This window comes from Callionymus lyra, chromosome 2 (assembly GCF_982586985.1).
Source record: "Callionymus lyra chromosome 2, fCalLyr1.hap1.1, whole genome shotgun sequence".
NCBI lineage: Eukaryota > Metazoa > Chordata > Actinopteri > Syngnathiformes > Callionymidae > Callionymus > Callionymus lyra.
The window spans coordinates 20,301,926-20,319,971 of NC_141819.1; the positions used below are offsets into that span (position 1 = coordinate 20,301,926).

General features: G+C 42.2%; 3 protein-coding genes across 3 annotated transcripts; 2 read left to right on the forward strand and 1 right to left on the reverse strand.

The window, feature by feature from the left end:
- The first annotated feature begins 49 nt into the window (after positions 1 to 49).
- armc7 (armadillo repeat containing 7) lies at positions 50 to 5,025 on the forward strand. Its single transcript, XM_087784001.1, has 5 exons — positions 50 to 138; positions 338 to 481; positions 660 to 1,008; positions 1,356 to 1,404; positions 4,898 to 5,025. The coding sequence occupies exons 1-3, from the start codon at positions 63 to 65 to the stop codon at positions 1,004 to 1,006; spliced, it is 567 nt and encodes a 188-aa protein (XP_087640127.1). The 5' UTR covers positions 50 to 62; the 3' UTR covers positions 1,007 to 1,008; positions 1,356 to 1,404; positions 4,898 to 5,025.
- On the reverse strand, positions 3,121 to 17,670 carry acsf2 (acyl-CoA synthetase family member 2). The gene is made up of 16 exons (XM_087783999.1): positions 17,458 to 17,670; positions 15,116 to 15,311; positions 14,512 to 14,640; positions 14,393 to 14,446; positions 14,193 to 14,311; positions 13,705 to 13,867; positions 12,611 to 12,706; positions 12,393 to 12,544; positions 12,235 to 12,326; positions 12,085 to 12,161; positions 5,070 to 5,177; positions 4,838 to 4,989; positions 4,537 to 4,678; positions 4,350 to 4,460; positions 4,215 to 4,283; positions 3,121 to 3,962 (listed from the first exon to the last, which is right to left on the reverse strand). The coding sequence occupies exons 1-16, from the start codon at positions 17,565 to 17,567 to the stop codon at positions 3,912 to 3,914; spliced, it is 1,821 nt and encodes a 606-aa protein (XP_087640125.1). The 5' UTR covers positions 17,568 to 17,670; the 3' UTR covers positions 3,121 to 3,911.
- On the forward strand, positions 6,551 to 11,085 carry chad (chondroadherin). Its single transcript, XM_087784000.1, has 4 exons — positions 6,551 to 7,546; positions 9,926 to 10,089; positions 10,154 to 10,311; positions 10,647 to 11,085. Exons 1-3 carry the CDS (start codon positions 6,758 to 6,760, stop codon positions 10,305 to 10,307), a joined length of 1,107 nt encoding a protein of 368 aa, XP_087640126.1. The 5' UTR covers positions 6,551 to 6,757; the 3' UTR covers positions 10,308 to 10,311; positions 10,647 to 11,085.
- Positions 17,671 to 18,046: the final 376 nt, after the last annotated feature.

Below are 18,046 nucleotides of genomic sequence, written 5' to 3' on the forward strand. Positions count from 1 at the left end.
GATATTTTTAACGGTCGGACAGGAAATAGTTCTTTGTTTACATCCTGTACCTTGTGAGGAAGATGTCGAAGAAAAACTCTGACAGATTCGAATATTTACAGAACTTAGTGACTGAGTTTCAAGACACCGACAGTGATGGTAAGATACACTATAAGAGCAGAGTTGTCATAGTGTGCGATGAGTTACACGGTTTATTTGGGGAATAAGATTAAAAAAGCGAGGTCTGTATAAACTCATTCTTATGAGTTGACATGTCTGTTTCTTTATATTATGTTTGATATTAGTTTACATGATTCGGACTGTCCCAGTTATATGCATTTATTTTGTCACGATCCAGAGGCCCGGGAGCAGGTTCTGGCTAACCTGGCCAATTTTGCTTATGACCCATCAAATGTGGATTATCTGAAGGAGCTGCAGGTTACCGACCTGTTCCTGGACATGCTGACTGAGGAGAACCAGACATTCGTTGAATTTGGCATGGGTAAGTTAGCCTGGTAGGGGCCCAGAGTTGAATCATACCTTTGTATTTGTATTTTTTATCTTGGATAAACATTTCAGGTGACTAGATAGTCTTGTTTTTTAAACCTTTACGGACACAGAGATACAATAATAAATATGCAAATTCCTAATCGATTACATGCATTTATCTTATCCCTCAGGTGGTCTCTGTAACCTGAGCATGGATCCAGACTGTCGTGAAATCATCCTGCAGAATGGTGGTGTTGCCATTGTAACCAACTGTTTATCAAGTCCGAGGGAAGAAACGGTTCTGTCAGCTATTACAACCCTCCAGAACCTGGTGACGCCATCATCGCGCGCCGAGATCACTGAGCCAGCCATTGTCCAGTGCATGCTCCGCTTCTCCCTCGCCAACAGTCCTCGGTTGAAGAATCTGGCTTTGGTCTTCCTGCAGGACTGCTGCAGCGAGCAGCAAGTTACCCGAGTGCGACAGCTTATGCAGGATCACCAGCAGACGGCTGTTGGGATCCCCCTGCCAGAGGCCTGAAGGTGAAGATTTTATTTGTATTCAATTTAATTCAATAGACTCAAAAGTTTATAGAACAAAACAAGACGTTTTTGTGATCAAGTGGAAAAGTGAGACAATCCATGAGACATATTTTTACAGCACCAAATGAAAATAAAAGTGTATATATGTATATTTAATCGATGGGTTAAAAGTAAATAGTTTAACAAAAAAATGTGTTACCGTTTCCTACCACACGGGGGAGACAAATGTTTTTTCTATAACAAGCCTCATAAAGTGATAGGAAGATGAAGAAGGACACGTTTATGTTTTAAATTTAAAAGTGTAATTTTTGAGACATTTTTGACAAAATACATTTGTCTTTATCAAGGTTCATCCATGTGTGAAAGGTTGGTCTTCAGTGAGTGTCTGTCTCAAAGGTAAGAAATTATCTTGAATGACTAACAGTTACTCGCTGGTCTTTTTCGCTGGTCTGTCTTTTCACGTTACCATTTTCAAAAATAAATGTTCTGACCAAATACAAACTCTTTACATTATGGACTTTTTAGAGTCTCAAATAAAACTGTTTGTTAAACTATGTCAACAAACCCAGCAGTGTAAGAAAAAAAGAAGTAACTCGATCCTAGGTAAACTCAACAACAGCAACAACATCTCAGAATGTTGGTTCATGTAAATTGAATTTAAACAGTAGTTTCAAGCAGTTTTGCCAAGAGGCAAAGCCCTGAAAGTCCAACTGCTGCTTCTTAACATCCAGAGAAGCCTGTTGCATCTTGTCAGGAGGCCTCTTTGATGAGAGGTGGTGTGGGAATGTCAAATCTCGGAGGAACCCTCAGGATAGACTCTCAATTTCCGCTTTTGTTTGACTGTGTGTCACCGCAGTGTTCGTCCAGGAGAGGGAAGACTGGCACACCTATCTACCTAGCTTGTGTGATATGCAGCTGGATTATTGAGTTCTGTTACGTAAGAAAGCAGTTTAGAACCCTCAACAGCAAAACGTTTTAGAACAGCTTCTGCAGCCTCGAGACAGGGTTCAAACTTTTATGAATGGAGTTTTGCGTGCTCTCCATGTGATAACACAGATTTCCTTCTGGTCCTCTGATTTTCTCCTCATATTCCAAAATAATTCAATGGTCAATTGATAACTCTTTATTTTTTCAATATCCTTAAATGGATGAAATGCCCAAAGCCTCATGCCCTAGGTAGCTGGTATTCACTAGAGGCCCCTTGATCCTGTAAAGAAGGGGTGTCAAACTGGTCCCGAAAAGAGCCAGGGTGGTGTAGGTTTTTGTTCCAACCAGTCAAGCACACATGAGTTAACCAATCAGGTGCTGGCTTAAACAAGCAACACCTGACTGACAATTAATTGATTAATCAATTAGACGCCTGATTGGTTCAACTATATGTGCTTGACTGGTTGGAACAAAAACCTACACCACCCTGGCCCTTTTCGGGACCGGTTTGAGACCTGTGCTGTAAAGGGAAAAAGAAGATAATGAAAGGAATACTCTTTGGATGAATAAACAACTACTCATCATCAACAGAGTTAAACAAGAGTCTGCTGAAAATGTGTGTGTGTGAATAAAATGTTTTTACATCTAAAATTTAATCTCAAGATTATCGAGATAAACTTCAAGTAGTTTTATATCAATTGATCGGAAACAGCAGTTGAAACAACTAGTACATAACAAAATCAATGTAGCCGACTAATACAACTTTCTGTGTATTGTAACGATCAGACCGATCAGGGTGAGTAGGGAGTAAGAATGGAATGAATTCTTCTCAATCCAACAGCGAAACATTCCTCTCAGGATATGAAGACTCCTACATTCCTCTGGAGCAGGTAGCAGCTCCATACTTGGCACCTGCCCTGAGAATATCACGTTATATCCAGACCCAAAATATGTCGACTAAAAACCCCCAAATAAACCTTGAGGTTCAGTCTGGAACGCCAACGATCGTGTTTGTTTTCCCCGCCAAACTATTCCTGGTCCAGTCCTTCAAACCCAGACGGCAGACGACATCCAATCCTCCGCTCCAGCTCGGGCGGACGGCTCAGGAAATTCCTTACACAGCCAGAGAGAGTGCGCCTGTGATCCTCGCTGGCTCCCGACATCCCAACAAGCTTAGTGAGGTGTTCGACCCGCTGCCGAGATCTAAGAACATTCCTCCGTTCTTCCCGTAACAAGAGCGACGCCCACGTCTGTTTCTCGTTAGCCGCTTCGCTTTCTTCGATATAAAAAGACTGAAGGAAATTCCTGTAGGACAAAAATATACTGCACGCGTGACTTGAGAGTAGGGGTCACCAACGTGGTGCCAAGGGAGTAGCTCTTGGGCCACTTAAAAATAATCTTTTTCACAAAACAACCATCTTATTATGTTCATTTTGTATTCCCTTTCTTTTTACCCCATTATTGAAGAATGAATAATGTGATTAGTGTATTAGAAGAATATCATTCATCATCAGGCCTTTCAGTATCTCACAGTCCCAAAATGGTTGGTGACCCCTTTTTGAGGGGATTCATTAACCGACAGTTAAATATTTGCTGCAGGAAAAGATGGAATCACACGCTCAATCTATCGTCATGGCGACTGATATACAGAAAAACAACATAATGCTCGAAAATACAGAAACATTTTTCTACATTTCATACATGTGTTGCTGAAAGAATAGTGAGTCTGTCCAAGCTACACAGGGCAGGAGGCAAGAGGCATTCTGGCCACAACCACTTCCACACAATTTTAGTGTAAAAAAAAAGTGTAACATGTGTGAATTCATCTGTTAGTTTGATAAAATTAGCCAAAGTCCAGGATCCGTTTACTGTTCCTGTGTCCGAGGCTGAACTTTGACCGCAGCATGGAATGTGTGTTGAGGATGTGTGTTGAAGGTCGTGTCAAGTCTGATTGTCGCGACAATCCTGGAGTTGTCCTAGAGTTCCAGCTGCTTCTCCACCTCGGCACGTAACTTCACCTTCTGGATCTGCAGGAGACGGAAGAGACTTTTTAGACTAGTGTGCGTGCCTGTGTGTGTGTGTGTGTGTGTGTGTATTGGCTGTCCAACATCTTTTCATAACCAAAAGGAGCGTTTGGTGAGTCAGCAAAAACAACAGGCAAACAAGGGTAGAGGAATGTGAATGAAACACAAGATGCTAAACCAACTGAAATAAACACCAATAGGAACATTTCTACAGAAATAAACCGTCGCAGCAGTAATCGGTGAAGCTGGACTAACCTTGCCGGTGGCGGTGAGCGGGTAGCTGCTGACGAACAGAACGTAGCGAGGGATCTTGAAGTGTGCGATCTGGAAAGAGCAGGAGGTCACATGATTGATGGGGTTCAACACGTTCACCTGGTTGCATCGACTCACCTGTCCCTTGCAGAAGTCTTTGATCTCCTCCACACTACAATTTTGACCGTCGACCAGTTTGATGCACGCACAGATTTCCTCCCCCATCCTGGCGTCCTTCACCCCCACCACCTGACTCACACACAATGTTGTGAATAACCATCATATAAACTATCAGAGGCAAGCGTTCATGTCCCTCCACACTGACCTGCGCCTCCTTGACTTTGGGGTGTGTGTGTAGAAACTGCTCCACCTCGGCAGGATAAATATTCTCTCCTCCTCTGATGATCAGGTCTTTGATCCTGCCCTCGATCTTGCAGTAGCCCTGGTCGTCCATGGTGCCGATGTCCCTGACATCAAAGACAACACAAGAGGATTGATCCACTTTACCTTTAAACACCAGATGTTGTAGAATCAATCTGGTTGTGTTGTGTCCGGAGCGAACCCTAACCCTTCACTGGACTGTCTGACCAACAGCCGGCCTGTTCCTAAACATGTCCTTTACTCACCCTGTTTGGTACCATCTATCTTTTCCGATGCATTCATCCGTCTTGGTTTTGTCGTTCCAGTACTCCAACATGACGCAGTAACCTCGGATCATGAGCTCCCCCTTGGTACCCAGAGGAACCAGCTGTCGGGTCGCTGGGTCTACGATCTTAGCCTACGGGTGAAAGAAGAATACCTCGATTAAAATGAGGTTCTGAAAAAAGAGACTCCGGTGTAAAGTGGAAGGAACAGGACCTCCACGTGATCCATGACGTAGCCGATGGTCTCGCTCTTCTTCTCCATGTTGTCGCTGGGGCCGCCGCAGAAGGTGACCGGACTGTTCTCCGTGGTTCCGTACCCGACCTGTCAATGCACACACGGAGTCTGAGAGTGTCTTGATCATCTTCCAACTTAAAATGTGCAAGTAAACATATGATTCTTTTATTAAACAAGTATTTGTTATTATATTTATTATTATTAAGTTACCAGAAACTGCTCAGTTTACATCCATTACTGTGTGGTACTCTGCTGCAACTGTTGACCACAGAAAAAGACTGCCAAGCGTGTAAGAAGTAGCCTTTGTTCCTCTGTGAAGTGCTTTAACAACCTCTGACCTCTGTTGGAACAAACCTGCTCCTCATCCTCACGTTCGATTCAAATGTTTTTTTCTCTCACCCTAATATTTTTTCAAATTTTCAACAATATAATTTCAAAATACATTGTCTATGTAGCAACCCTCGCTACATGGATATAGAAACCTCCCTAGTGTTAAAATTATTTTTTGGAGCAAAAGTAAAAAAAATAGATTTTTATTTAATTTAAGTTAGAATGTCAGACTAAATTCAAAATATAATGTTGTATATGTTAAGCCATTTTATCGTTCCCATGCATGGTGAGATATTTCCAATAAAACGTGAGATCTGGTGGGTAAACTCAAGATTCCACTTCTCCCGAGTCGCCTCCGCTCGACCTGGAAACGCAGCAACAAAACAAGTGGAGGCTCCAGCTTCTCCGCACTCTTTTCCTAACAGACCTGAACAATCAATCGGCCACAACGTTGCGTAACTTAGCGACTGCAGGAATGTGAGGTTGAGTGTCCGGAGCGCGAGTCATTTACAGTTGAGTCTGGAGTCTCCATCTGGAGACCATTAAAGTTAAAAAATCTGCCCGCAGACTCCAGGACAACAGAAGTCTGAGAGTCGGTGGATACGTCCGCACTCACACACTTAAGAATAATCACACCAAAGCAAACCCTTCCTGCCGCTCAACACTGTAACTGGTGCTGGTTTGATGAGGTTTCATGAAACTATCTTATACTTCAAGGAGCTCAGTTGGTGGCGCTCTCCGTGTCAAATGTTGAGAGGTTTCATTGGAATAATGTTTCAGAAACTACAGATTGTCTGCCATTGCCTATGAAAATAAGGAAACTGCATCATTTAACCTCACCGACCCATCACTAACTGTCGAGTCTGTAACAAGTCTTGTAACTTTCTTAATAGCATTTAAACCACAAGGCATTCTGGGACTGAGGTCGTGGGCCTAAAAAAGGGTGAAGAAAAAAAACAACTATAATATGGACGAGGAAAACGGTAAAGTGTGGAAAACAAAGTTTGAAAAACATGTGACATTATTATTAATTTATTTGATTGTATATTATTTAATTTAATAACTATAAATAACTAATTATTTAAAAAATGTTCAGTTTATTCAGCATGTCGAGAGTTAAATTCTCACTCACTTAAGTTCCCTCAAAAATCTCACGAACCCTCCAGTTTTTTTCTCTCAAGTGGGTGTTATAAATATCTGCAAGTGTTTGAGTCGCCTCAGCTTCCACCGCCCACCTTTGCTCACCTTTCCAGCCCTCGAACGCACACACAGTCTCCAGTCACACACACCAGCCCTGAGTCTCTCCGTCAAGGCGTCTCAACTCTCCCCGGGTCAGCATGCGCTGCGTGAGCTGCCTGCTGCTGCTGGTGTCCTGCCTGCTGGTCAGAGGTCCAGCCGTGCAGGGGTCTCCGGTTCAGTGCCCGTCTCTGTGCCACTGTCACGGCGACCTGCAGCACGTCATCTGCGACAGCGTCGGTCTGAAGAAGATCCCGCGGGTCTCGGATGCGACCCAGCTGCTGAACCTGCAGAGGAACAACCTGGGCAGCATCCCGACCGGGTCCTTCAGCGACAGCAAGGGTCTGGTCTCGCTGCACATGCAGCACTGCCAGCTGACGGAGATCGGCCCGCAGGCCTTCAAAGGTCTGAAGAAGCTGGTCTACCTCTACCTGTCCAACAACCTCATCAGCAGCATCCGACCCGGAGCCTTCGACGACCTGAGCGGCCTCACCTATCTGCACCTGGACGGGAACCAGATCACCGAGCTCCCCAGAGGGGTCTTCTCCCCCATGATCAACCTCTTCATCCTGCAGCTCAACGACAACAAGCTGCGGGAGCTGCGGCCCGGGACCTTCACCGGGGCCAAGGACCTGCGCTGGCTGCACATGAGCGGCAACGAGCTGACCACGCTGCAGCCCGGCTCGCTGGACGACGTGGAGAACCTGGCCATCCTCCACCTGGACCGCAACAAGATGTCGGTGTACCCCAGCGCTGCCATGAGCAAGCTGAGGGTGGTGGAGGAGCTGACGCTCGGCAGGAACCCCATGAAGACCATCCCTGAATATGCATTCCAGAGCTTCGGACGCTACATGGAGAAGCTGCACCTCGACAACATGGGCCTGGAGAAGGTAGGTGTAGCTTTGGGCGTGAAAATGCATGTAAATACTGATGCAGGTCATAAGTAAAGTAAAGCTTATTTGTAAAGCGCCTTTCTAGACCAGGGTCACAAAACGCTTAAACAATCAAAAGCAATACACAGTTAAAATTTATACTTAAAAGATAAAGACACATTAGACAAACACAGGAGTCCCAGAAAATCAAGGAAAAGCCTGCATGAATAAGAATGTCTTAAGAAGTCTTTCTTGAAGGAGTCAGTAGATCATCAAACACAGAGAGAGAGAAAGATCGTTCCAAAGCTTAGAAGCAACAGTCTGGTAGGATTTCTCTCCTCTGGTCCAGAAGTGTGTTCAGGAACCATCAGTAGATTCTGATCCACAGACCTCAGAGCCCCAGATGATGTTCCGACAACATTTTCCTAAATTTATAGAGTTTTCTCAGTTGAAGGAAACAGTTTCTGGTCAGTTTTCTGCAGTGTTGAACTAGAGACATGTCTTTGTCAAATACAACACCCAGGTTTCTCAGGCTCAGTTTGACAGACTGACCTAAGTCACCCAAGTACTGACTCAACCCTGGAACCGTTTTGTCCACAATGTCAGCAGAATATTTCAGTGACTTGCTCCATCACTGACATCTGCTTGAACTCTGAACATCCGGAATGACAATCCTCTTCAGCACATTCCTGCATCTGCGCTGCTCTGAGGTGAACTCAAGTCAGCGTGTGTGAAGTCCATCGCGCTATTTCCATCCCGGGGCAGATATTTTTATCCTGTTTTTGTTTGCCACTCCGAGTCCAGCACTAATCTCGGTGCGATGAGTGAGACGCTTGTGTCGTAAACATGTGAGTGGGGTCAGCGCATGGTAAACACGGGGGTATTTTCAGTCGCCCGCTCTGAATGAACAATCCTCCTCTCTCTGCGAATGTTCCTGGCAAACACACAGGTCTGGATGTTGACCAATGTCCTCAGCTTCTGCTCCGGAAATTTCCAGAAGAAACAAATCCAAGCTCGTCTGATCTCTCCAACCTCACACCTGGCTGAAGCTTTTAGCGCCCGGCGTGTGAACCAGGAGGCGGCGACTGGTGTTGACACAGCCAAGAGGACGAGACTGTTGCTCAGCTGTGAAGAGGCAGCTGGACCAGTGGTCCCAAGCCTCTGGTCTCGGGACCGATACCGGTACCGGTCCGATAGGCATTTTATACCGGGCCACAGAGAAAGAGAAAATTAATAAAATTGTTTCTGCTGTATACATTTTAACTGTCTGAACTGGATACATTTTGGAAAATGTATCTTACATTTTCTCAAAGTCATATTATCATGTGAATCTTCGCTGATTCAGTTGAGATAACTCAAAAATAGTAGGTAAAATAGTTTCATAGAATCCAGCCAAGAAATTCTGCTGATTAAGCATTATGGTGAAGTGTCTTTTTTATACCATTAACGTTGTTTTTTTTGCAGGTCCTGCCATTTTGTTTATGCTGTTTCTATCTGTCTGCCCTTCCATTGAAATGAATGCTGACATTAAACTGAGGGCGGGGCGAAAAAGGTTTGGGACCCCTGAGATGGACGGTTGAATCTAGAGAAACCAGTGTTGTTTCTATTAAGGGTTCTAAACCAGGCTGACAGAAATCAACATTAAGACATTTTATGGTTGTTGTTGTTAGCCAAGTGCACATGGTTTATATCAGCGATTAGCTTAGCTTGAGAGCCTAGATTAGTACTCGACTGTTGTTCAACTTCTACTTGCAGTTTTAGTTGCGATAGGTAATCTTGGAAAACAGTTACATTACACTAGTTACAAATTTAAATTAGAAAATCAAACCCCTTTCTTCAGGATCCCCCATGTAATCATGCCTCCAGAGCTGTGGAAAAACAATCACTTTTTCCTTTAGCTATTTTACTGGTAAGAAAACTTAACACCCTAATGAGCCTTATTTTTAAAATATTGTTTTATCTCAGGGTCAAGGTGACCCGAAGGCCTGGAAACAAACGTGTTTGTGGTATCCCTTGTGTTGTCTCAAGATAAACAACCTCCCTGGCTTCCATAAATACATATGCAGGGGTGGAGGTCGTTCTTCTTGACCCCATAGCAACACAATGGTTAAAGTTGCATTCATCAATATATTAAGGAAGTAGTTTTACAATTTTATTTTCACATGTGTTTTAAAATGGGACCTGGAAGTGGCGCGAGTGGCAGTGGAGTTTGATGGGCATGTCACCAAGAAATTGGTTCAATGGGTCGTTTTAAATGATCGGAAGGTTGTTTATTTTTACATTTAACCAAAGGGGGGTTAATTCATGTAGTAAAAACGTCTCTTACTCCAACAATGCGTTGACATTTAAGTCACCGAGGGTCAAATCTAATCTGCTTCATCCCTCTCTGCCCTCCAGTTCTCAGACACTGCATTCACGGGAGTCAAGGCGATCAAGTCTCTTCACCTGGACAACAACAAACTCAAAATCCTGCCAAAGAGTCTGGAGTTCAGCTCCCTCACCAACCTGACCATCGCCAACAACCCGTGGAGCTGCTCGTGTCAGCTGGCGCCGCTGCGCAGGTGAAACTCACGCGAACTACACTCGTGCACATCACAACCTCTCATGACTCGAAACTTCTCTCAGGTGGATGGACTCTAGTCGTATTCGACCGGATGCTGCTTGTGCGTCTCCGCCATCCCAGAGAGGGAGGCAGGTCAGAGACAGCACGACTCTCAGCGGGTGCAAGGTCAAACCCAAACTTGCCAAGAAGGGAACACGTCATCCTCAGCGCACCTGAACAGGTGAGTCAACATTCCTTTAGTAGATGTGATTCTAGGATAAGATTAAAACAATCTTCATAAAAACAAGGTTGATATCTCATCATCCTTTACTAAAAAAATGTTTTAAGATTTATTTCTGTTCAAGTTCAGGAAGCATGGAGCGCTGCTGTAAACTTGCTGATATATTCAGTTATAAATAGATTTATAGTTGGAAACTGTTGCTCCAAACAGTCGTCAACCTGAACTTGGTTTTGAGAGCTCAGAACAGTAGGGAGCTCAAGTATTTTAGTCTGAAATGATGAGCTTGTTTTTAAATGGATTTTACTTTAAATACATTTTTTTTAATCTTCCTGCAGGAGGCGACGTTGAGTGGCGTTTCCAGAAGAGTGGTTCCAAAAAAAAAGCTGCTTCAAAATAACTAACAATCATTTCAGTCTCACTCAGTGTTAAATCAATTAAGCAATAAAAAATATTGTAACTAACAATAACATTTGTCGAAAACTTAATAAAAGTGTTCTAGCAAAGCTTTTACTACATATTTTAATGCAGTTTGGAGCTTTTAAACATTCCAACAACTATCTCTTACTATTTATATATATTTTTTACATGTTTTATTATTCAAAAGTTACTTTTGGTAAGAAAAATATTGCCTTTGTCAAGGTGCCGTGGTATACTAGTTTGCAAACATAAGCTCAGCTGTAATATTCAGTAACAGTGACAAACATTGCATGTTACCTGAAGTGGAATTTGTATGTGTTGCAATAAAGTTCAATAATAAAGATCCACTGAGCTTTTTGTGTGTGAGTTGTTGCTTAAACAATAATACAACACTGTGGAAAACAGCTCCTCCTTGTATATTTATTAACAATAAAAGGCTCTCGCCATGGCAATAGTCCTGCCCACCTGCTCTCCTGACGAGGCAGCAAGAATCTGGACTTTGGCTCAACATCAGGTCAGTTGTCAGCGTTAGGAAATACACCTTCGTTATGGCGTTTTATTTGTGTCTATTAAACGCCATACTTCATTTTCAAATATCATTTCACTCATTTGAGCTTCACTACTATGAGGAAGAAACTTTATTTTATACTGACAAGTATATTAAATAAATCTGACACGTTTTCTATTCCTTATCCAAAATATAATGGCAGTATTTTGTATCTTAACCTCTCATAATCTCACAATAATCCTTTATGAAAAACAAACCTAGGCTGCGAAAATGATTTGTAAGTATAGGACGTCTTCCAAGTTAAACGTGTGATTGTCTCCCTCTGCTGTCCATATTTGGAACTGTACTTTTTGTTTATTCAATACTAATCCTGTTGAGAGCAGACGACTAGAATTGGGAGACACTGTGAGGTGCGCCCTCAAGTGGTGGTTACAAACCACCACTCCAAACGAAATATAGCACAGTTTAACACATTAATTTGACCTAAAATATATTTTTGGGGTTTTGAAAGAATTCTGGTGCATGTGTTTCATACATGGATGTACTATACATATTATACTGTGCTGTCACAGTAACCAGGGTAACATATTATTTTCTACAAATGGATAAACATGCCATTTAAACAACAGGTATGTAATTAATTAGAGATTTACACACAAGATGCTAAAATTCAGAGAAGAAGCTTCAAAGTTAAATGATGATGGTATAAAATACTTTAAAATGAGTGCATAGTTTGAGGGAGGAGGTGGGTAGTTTTGTTTCATTTTCATTTATGCTTTAAGCAGACGCTTTTCTCAAAATCTGTGGTGTGTTATTGCTTTTAAAAAATGACCTGAAAGTCCACTCACCACCATCTCTTTGATGCCCATAGTGGAGATGGCCTGCTTGACAAGTTCTGGAGGACAAGTTGAACCAGCAACAATGCCTGGAGCACAAGCACAAAGTTAAACACAGACTTGCCGTCTGAACTGACTTCAAGAGCTCATGCTGGTTCTGACCTCCAACCAACGAAGACAAGTCCCGTTTGTGAAGCTCCGGCTGGTTGACCATGTCCACATACATGGTTGGGGTCCCGTACACGAACGTGCATCTGTGAGGGAGAGCGAATTAGTCAGAAGAACTCGCTTTCATTAGACAGTGATAGTCATGCACATACCTTTCACTCTCTATGGCTGCGATGTTAGCTTTCCCGTCATAGGACGGTGACGGAAAAACCAGAGTAAGACCGTGGACCCCCATGCATACCCCCCCACCCACTGAACCAAAGCAATGATACAGAGGCACCGGCAGGCAGACCCGCGTGGGAGGCTGAAGGTTAGAAATAAAGTCATTATTTACTCATTTTATGATGACAGATGTAAGTCGAGAGCTCACCCTCCAGTGGTAGCCGACTCGCCTCCCGACGAAATATGCGTTGTTCACGATGTTGTGATGAGACAAAGTGGCCCCTTTTGGAAATCCAGTGGTTCCCTGAGAGCAGATCATCACATGGTTGTATAAGGAACTAATAATCAGTTGACATAAAGTAACCAGTGACCAATCAAACCAGTCAATTTTGGGTGAAATCATTTGGTATACTTTTTCCTAATGACACATTTAGCCTGAAAATTATAATGATAGTAATAATACACAACACAGTACAGAGGGTTCCAAAGAAAAGCTATTCAAGCACAATTTTACTTTACAAAAAATGTAAGTGTTTTACCAAAGATTATTGAAACATATTTTAAATGTACAGGGTTGGTTCTAGATAAAACCTTAACAATACTACAGCCAACACTAAGAAGTTCGTCTCCCATGTCACATGACACTGAACAACAATAATAATCTTCAGCTCAGGCTCAAGTTAAGGATAAACTTAAACACATTGTCAACACTCACATCTACATCCCTGTTTGTCCACACGTCCCTACGAGGCAAAACATTTTGCATACATCTCTCCACACACTCAGAACACGTCACACTTCATACATTCAGTTGCAGGAGAACACACACACACACACACACACACCCCCTGCCCAAACAAGATTAGGTTGATTCCACTTGTTAGTTTATTTATCTCTATCTTTAAAAAACAATTTCCAGGAGACCTCCAGAGGGTTTATAAAAGTTTCATGTTCTTTAATGTTCTCATGATAGTGATAATCATCCAAACTAATACGTGATGATGGCTGATGGATTACCAACATGGACTATATTTTGCTCAGCGTACTTGAGAAGTATCAAGTACTTGACCAAACCTTGACTCACAACAGTAAAGGAGTGTGTTTTCTCAGCTATTGGAGAATACGTTTGCACAAAGTCTTAGCTAAACCATTAGCTGCAGGTCAGCTTCATCGCTCATACAAGTCACATTAAGAAACTTAAAATGGGATTTTTTTTTTTTTTTTGCAGTTCATCTCAAACACACGACTGAACGTATGTGTGGAAAAGAAAACCCTTGGTCTGGTCTTGTGATTAACAGTTACCGAGGTGAACTGGATGTTGATGGGGTCCTCGCAGGAGAGGCTCTTCTGGAGCTGCTGCAGCTCCTGCATGTGCGAGCTGTCGCCCGCCTCCAGCACGTCCTCCATGTTGAACATACCTGGCCGCCGCGCATCTACAACGATCACAGAGCGGAGATCTGGAAGCCTGAACAGAGACAAGAATGTTGAAGATTAGATTACACTCTGGTAGGTAGAACTACTGGAGAGGCAGCCGTCCTCGTCGGCGCCTTTAATCCTGGTTCGTGCAGTAACAGACGACACCTTTGACCTCACCTAGAGGGAGGTAACACAGAAACTGGAACGGCTTTAAAAAAGTTGCAGTAGACAAGAACAGACTCATGTTTCCTCAGTGAGGAAGATATTTTCTTTTTGGCTGAAAACGTTGTCTCCCTAAGTTCATTCTCAGGTCTTCAGGTGCAGCAGCGGCGTCTCAGTCACACAATCTCTCAGCTCAATCTCTGTGCTGTTACCTGCTGCTCCTCAGGTCTCCAGGACTGCAGCTCTCGATCTCTGGACACAGCTGGGTCAGCATGTCGCAGTACTTCTGGGTCTTGAACTGCTCAAGACAAACGACCGCCTTACATCCCACCTGACGGAGGAATAGATTTTGATCCTTTAAAACACTCGTCAATGGAATCTTAAAAAAAATGTTCTGGACTTCAACACTCACCTTCCTCAGTGCGTACTCCGCCTCTTTCACCTGGTACGCCGGGTTCACGGCAACCTGGCGGGTCGACAGTGTGAGCGAAGGTGACGGAGAGGTAGGACCGAGGCAGAGGCTTCACTCACCAGGATGATTCCGGCTTTCGCCGTGGCGAACTGGAACAGAATCCACTCGTAGGTGTTTGGACCCCACATGCCCAGACGGTCCCCCTTTTTCAGGCCCAGAGCCAACAGCCCGGCGGCTGCCCGGTCCACCTACAGAGTCAGACAGTTAAATACATAGAAAACGCTGGAAAAAGGAAGAATAAAATGTAAATGAATGTGAAAGATGGCTTCTGTGGAAAAACCTCCAACTGTTGATAATCTGTGTCGGACATCCCAACTTTCCGTGGTCTTAACATGTGAACTTAACGATACGGCCGACCCTGACCCGTCCAGGTGAACCTAAAGGTCACATCTGGAGGGAACAGCAGGTCCTCCCGCATGTGGGAATGATTGTGTAGTCAGTGGGTGAAAGTTTATTCTTAAATCATGTGATCAGATGATTCTGGCTTTGACACTAAAAAGTTACATAAGTTTGGCAATGAACCCACAGTAACTCCAGCACAGATGTTGCACAACAGGAAGGACTCCACACCGCTGCTCAATGGAACCTAATCATAGTTTCCCTTCCTTTTCTCACCACATCTTTAAATACATTGATTTTATTAGACGATAGTGTAGGACTCACATCCTCCTGGAATTGAGCGAACGTCTTCCTGAGGCCGTTGTGGACGAAGACCACGGCTTCTCTGTCGGGCCAGAGGTCGGTGGTCCTCTGTAGGACCTCTCCCACCGTGCTGTGCAGCAGAGACGTGGACGACGTACCGTGAGCATAGCTGGTGGTCAGCGTCGGGATGATGGGAGGAGAGTCCACGTGTATACCCCTGGAATCATACAAGAGAGAGCTGGGTTGTTACATGATTGAGTGATGAATAAATGACAGATTATATAGTTAAATAAATACATCTTGTGGTAAAAATAAAAAAATTCCCTTATTATTCTCAACTGTGAAATATCAGTAAATACTACTAGCAGATACTTTGATGGATTTTATTTTCATTGTTACCTTTCATCATATACAACATAGACATTTGTGAGTCATAATCTTTTGCAGATGTATTTTGAACGGCAATGTACACATACCGCAAAGTACATGTTGAATATACAGTGTTTGAACTTGATGATTGACAAACTACACATATGAGAAGGTGTGTATACATCTGTGAGCAAACGTTTCAGTTTAAATCCACCGTGACATTTAACACGTGTAGGGATTGAAGAAGACCTTCAGAATAGAACTTGAATAATGAGTTTCATATTATAATATTTATACTTTACTTTGTAAAGTAACCCTGTCAGCAATGTTAGCGATAACACACAGTCACATCTGTAGAAAACATCAAAACAAATGTCCGAAAACATTGTTATTCATGACAGTAAATGAGATCTTGAAGTTACACTTCAGGTTGGTTGTTCATATAAAAAAAACATCAGTACTAAAGTAAAGCTGATTAACGTGTTCTTTAAACACTCATTTATAAACAAATGTTAGCGATGATGTTAATTGGATGTTGAAGTTACTCAACATACTTTTTATAGACTTTTCATGCTTTAGTTATAGTTGTATATTTGTCGGTGGTAACGCATGTATTACAAATATGTTCAACACTTGTTGTCATTATCATCTCGCACAGATTTGCTAATAACTATTTTAAAATAACCGTTATGGGATCAACTGAGGTTTAACTCTAACTAGATGATGTTCAGCCACATAAGGACAGTATATAGTATTTTCGGGGTAAATTATTAACCAAGGATAAGTAGATTGGCGTTATACTATCTGGAGAACACACACGTATTTTAGTACATCATAAAGAGGCCCATATACTGTATATTTAGCACTAGTGTTCACTCTGCGACCCTTGACCCTTATATATATATATATATATATATATATATATATATATATATATATATATATATATATATATATGTAAGCCTTTATTTCATCAATTATTGTTTCGTTGATTTAACCTTTTCTTCGAGTTATGAACTTGTAGAACAAAACTTGAATATTTTATTGCAAACCTTTCTCATTATGTTGTCATATAAGTGGAAAAGCAGTGAGATAGAAAACTACCCAAGCCAAGGAGATCATTTCAAATTACCAAATATACAATTATGCCAATAAAATGACTTCCATCATTCAACAGTTTATTTTCATTACCAAGTTTAACAAGGTAACGCTCAAAACAATGTTGACTCTACAATAATCCACTACATTTAGATGACTTGACGTTCCTGATCTTTATTTTCTAACGATTTATATTTGTTCAAACATATGTATCTTAATTTGCACAAAACATTAAATCAACAAAACAAACGTTACAAATATCTCGAAACTTTCCATTCCTGATGACTTCCAAATCACACACAAAAAAAAACATGTTTCCTTGAGATCAACTAGATTTTGTTTATATTTTTCAGTCTGATAAATGATAACAAGTTAAACTAACAAGTTTAACAGTCACTTCCAAAAAGTTCATGCAAACTTGACTGTGAGACTTTAATAAAAAAAATTCCTACAAGCAGCAAAGGGTCCACGTAGTCCTGCTGTAATAAAGAGGGTAAATGAACGATGAACGTCCTCGGAACCTCGTGCACGCAGATCAATCATTCACTGCATTGATCTCCAGAAGTGTTACAGTATATACAAGATTTAATTTGGTGCCAAACAATTGAAAACTATGATCAGGTGAAAGAAAGTGAACTCGATACAACAACTGATCCAGTTTTGGTTCACGCAGCACTGGGAGAGGTCCAGTGCTCTGGATGTGTCCAGACCCGTCTGTCACTATGGTCAGATCAGGGAAGTCGTGCAACAGAGTTCGATATAAAAGCAAAGTAAAAGAAAAACGCGCACAAAACAACTGCATCTGGTTCAACAACTTCTGTCTCTTAAGTGCGCGCAAATGAAAACGTTGTTGTTCTGCTGAGACAAGTGAGTTATGACTCTTGAGTTTCTCTCACCGTGTTACAGCAAGTAATCCCGGAAGATTCTCCAAACTCCTCCGCAGTCCTGCAAAGCTGCCATTCCGGACCCACTGGTTCCGAACCAAGTGAGCGCAAAAGGAGATCATGGTTTTGGGAAGAAGAGGATTCTCTCTCGAGAGGCGCGTCAAGCGAAACTTGGGGGCCGCAGAAAACAGTTGCGGATGAATGTGACTCTTGTGAGCCACTGCAGGCTCGAACTCTGACACAGGGAGGAAACAAACTGACTTCCCAGGTTTACTTATCACAGAGGATCTGGTTCAGAACAAGTGACCATTGATCACTTAAGAAACTGATCAAAGGAAAGTGTTTAATGTAATCAACGGTTTTGTTTCTGAAAGCAACATTTAAATAGTTACAGCAAAATGTTACCTATATATTCTCAAAGACAGTATAATATACATATAAATTATATATATATTGTCTTGATTTTCTGTCTGCTGCTGATCCGATTTTTTTAATTTGACATCAACACGTATTTAATAACACAACTTGGTTATATTAATTGGTTACTTAGTTTACTATTTGCCTTTTTTCATTGTTACTTATCTAGGTATAAGTGCCGCAG

What these genes read in the sequence shown, in the direction of transcription:
- chad (XM_087784000.1), top strand. Translation starts at nt 6,758, where the DNA reads ATGCGCTGCGTGAGCTGCCTGCTGCTGCTGGTGTCCTGCCTGCTGGTC. An exon ending in ACAACATGGGCCTGGAGAAG is followed by an intron (nt 7,547 to 9,925) that starts GTAGGTGTAGCT and finishes TCTGCCCTCCAG; the next exon opens with TTCTCAGACACTGCATTCAC. An exon ending in CAGCTGGCGCCGCTGCGCAG is followed by an intron (nt 10,090 to 10,153) that starts GTGAAACTCACG and finishes AACTTCTCTCAG; the next exon opens with GTGGATGGACTCTAGTCGTA.
- acsf2 (XM_087783999.1), bottom strand. Translation starts at nt 17,567, where the DNA reads ATGATCTCCTTTTGCGCTCACTTGGTTCGGAACCAGTGGGTCCGGAAT. An exon ending in ACGTCATGGATCACGTGGAG is followed by an intron (nt 4,990 to 5,069) that starts GTCCTGTTCCTT and finishes TTTCACCCGTAG; the next exon opens with GCTAAGATCGTAGACCCAGC. An exon ending in CCAAAGTCAAGGAGGCGCAG is followed by an intron (nt 4,461 to 4,536) that starts GTCAGTGTGGAG and finishes TGTGTGAGTCAG; the next exon opens with GTGGTGGGGGTGAAGGACGC.
- armc7 (XM_087784001.1), top strand. Translation starts at nt 63, where the DNA reads ATGTCGAAGAAAAACTCTGACAGATTCGAATATTTACAGAACTTAGTG. An exon ending in TCAAGACACCGACAGTGATG is followed by an intron (nt 139 to 337) that starts GTAAGATACACT and finishes GTCACGATCCAG; the next exon opens with AGGCCCGGGAGCAGGTTCTG. An exon ending in ATTCGTTGAATTTGGCATGG is followed by an intron (nt 482 to 659) that starts GTAAGTTAGCCT and finishes CTTATCCCTCAG; the next exon opens with GTGGTCTCTGTAACCTGAGC.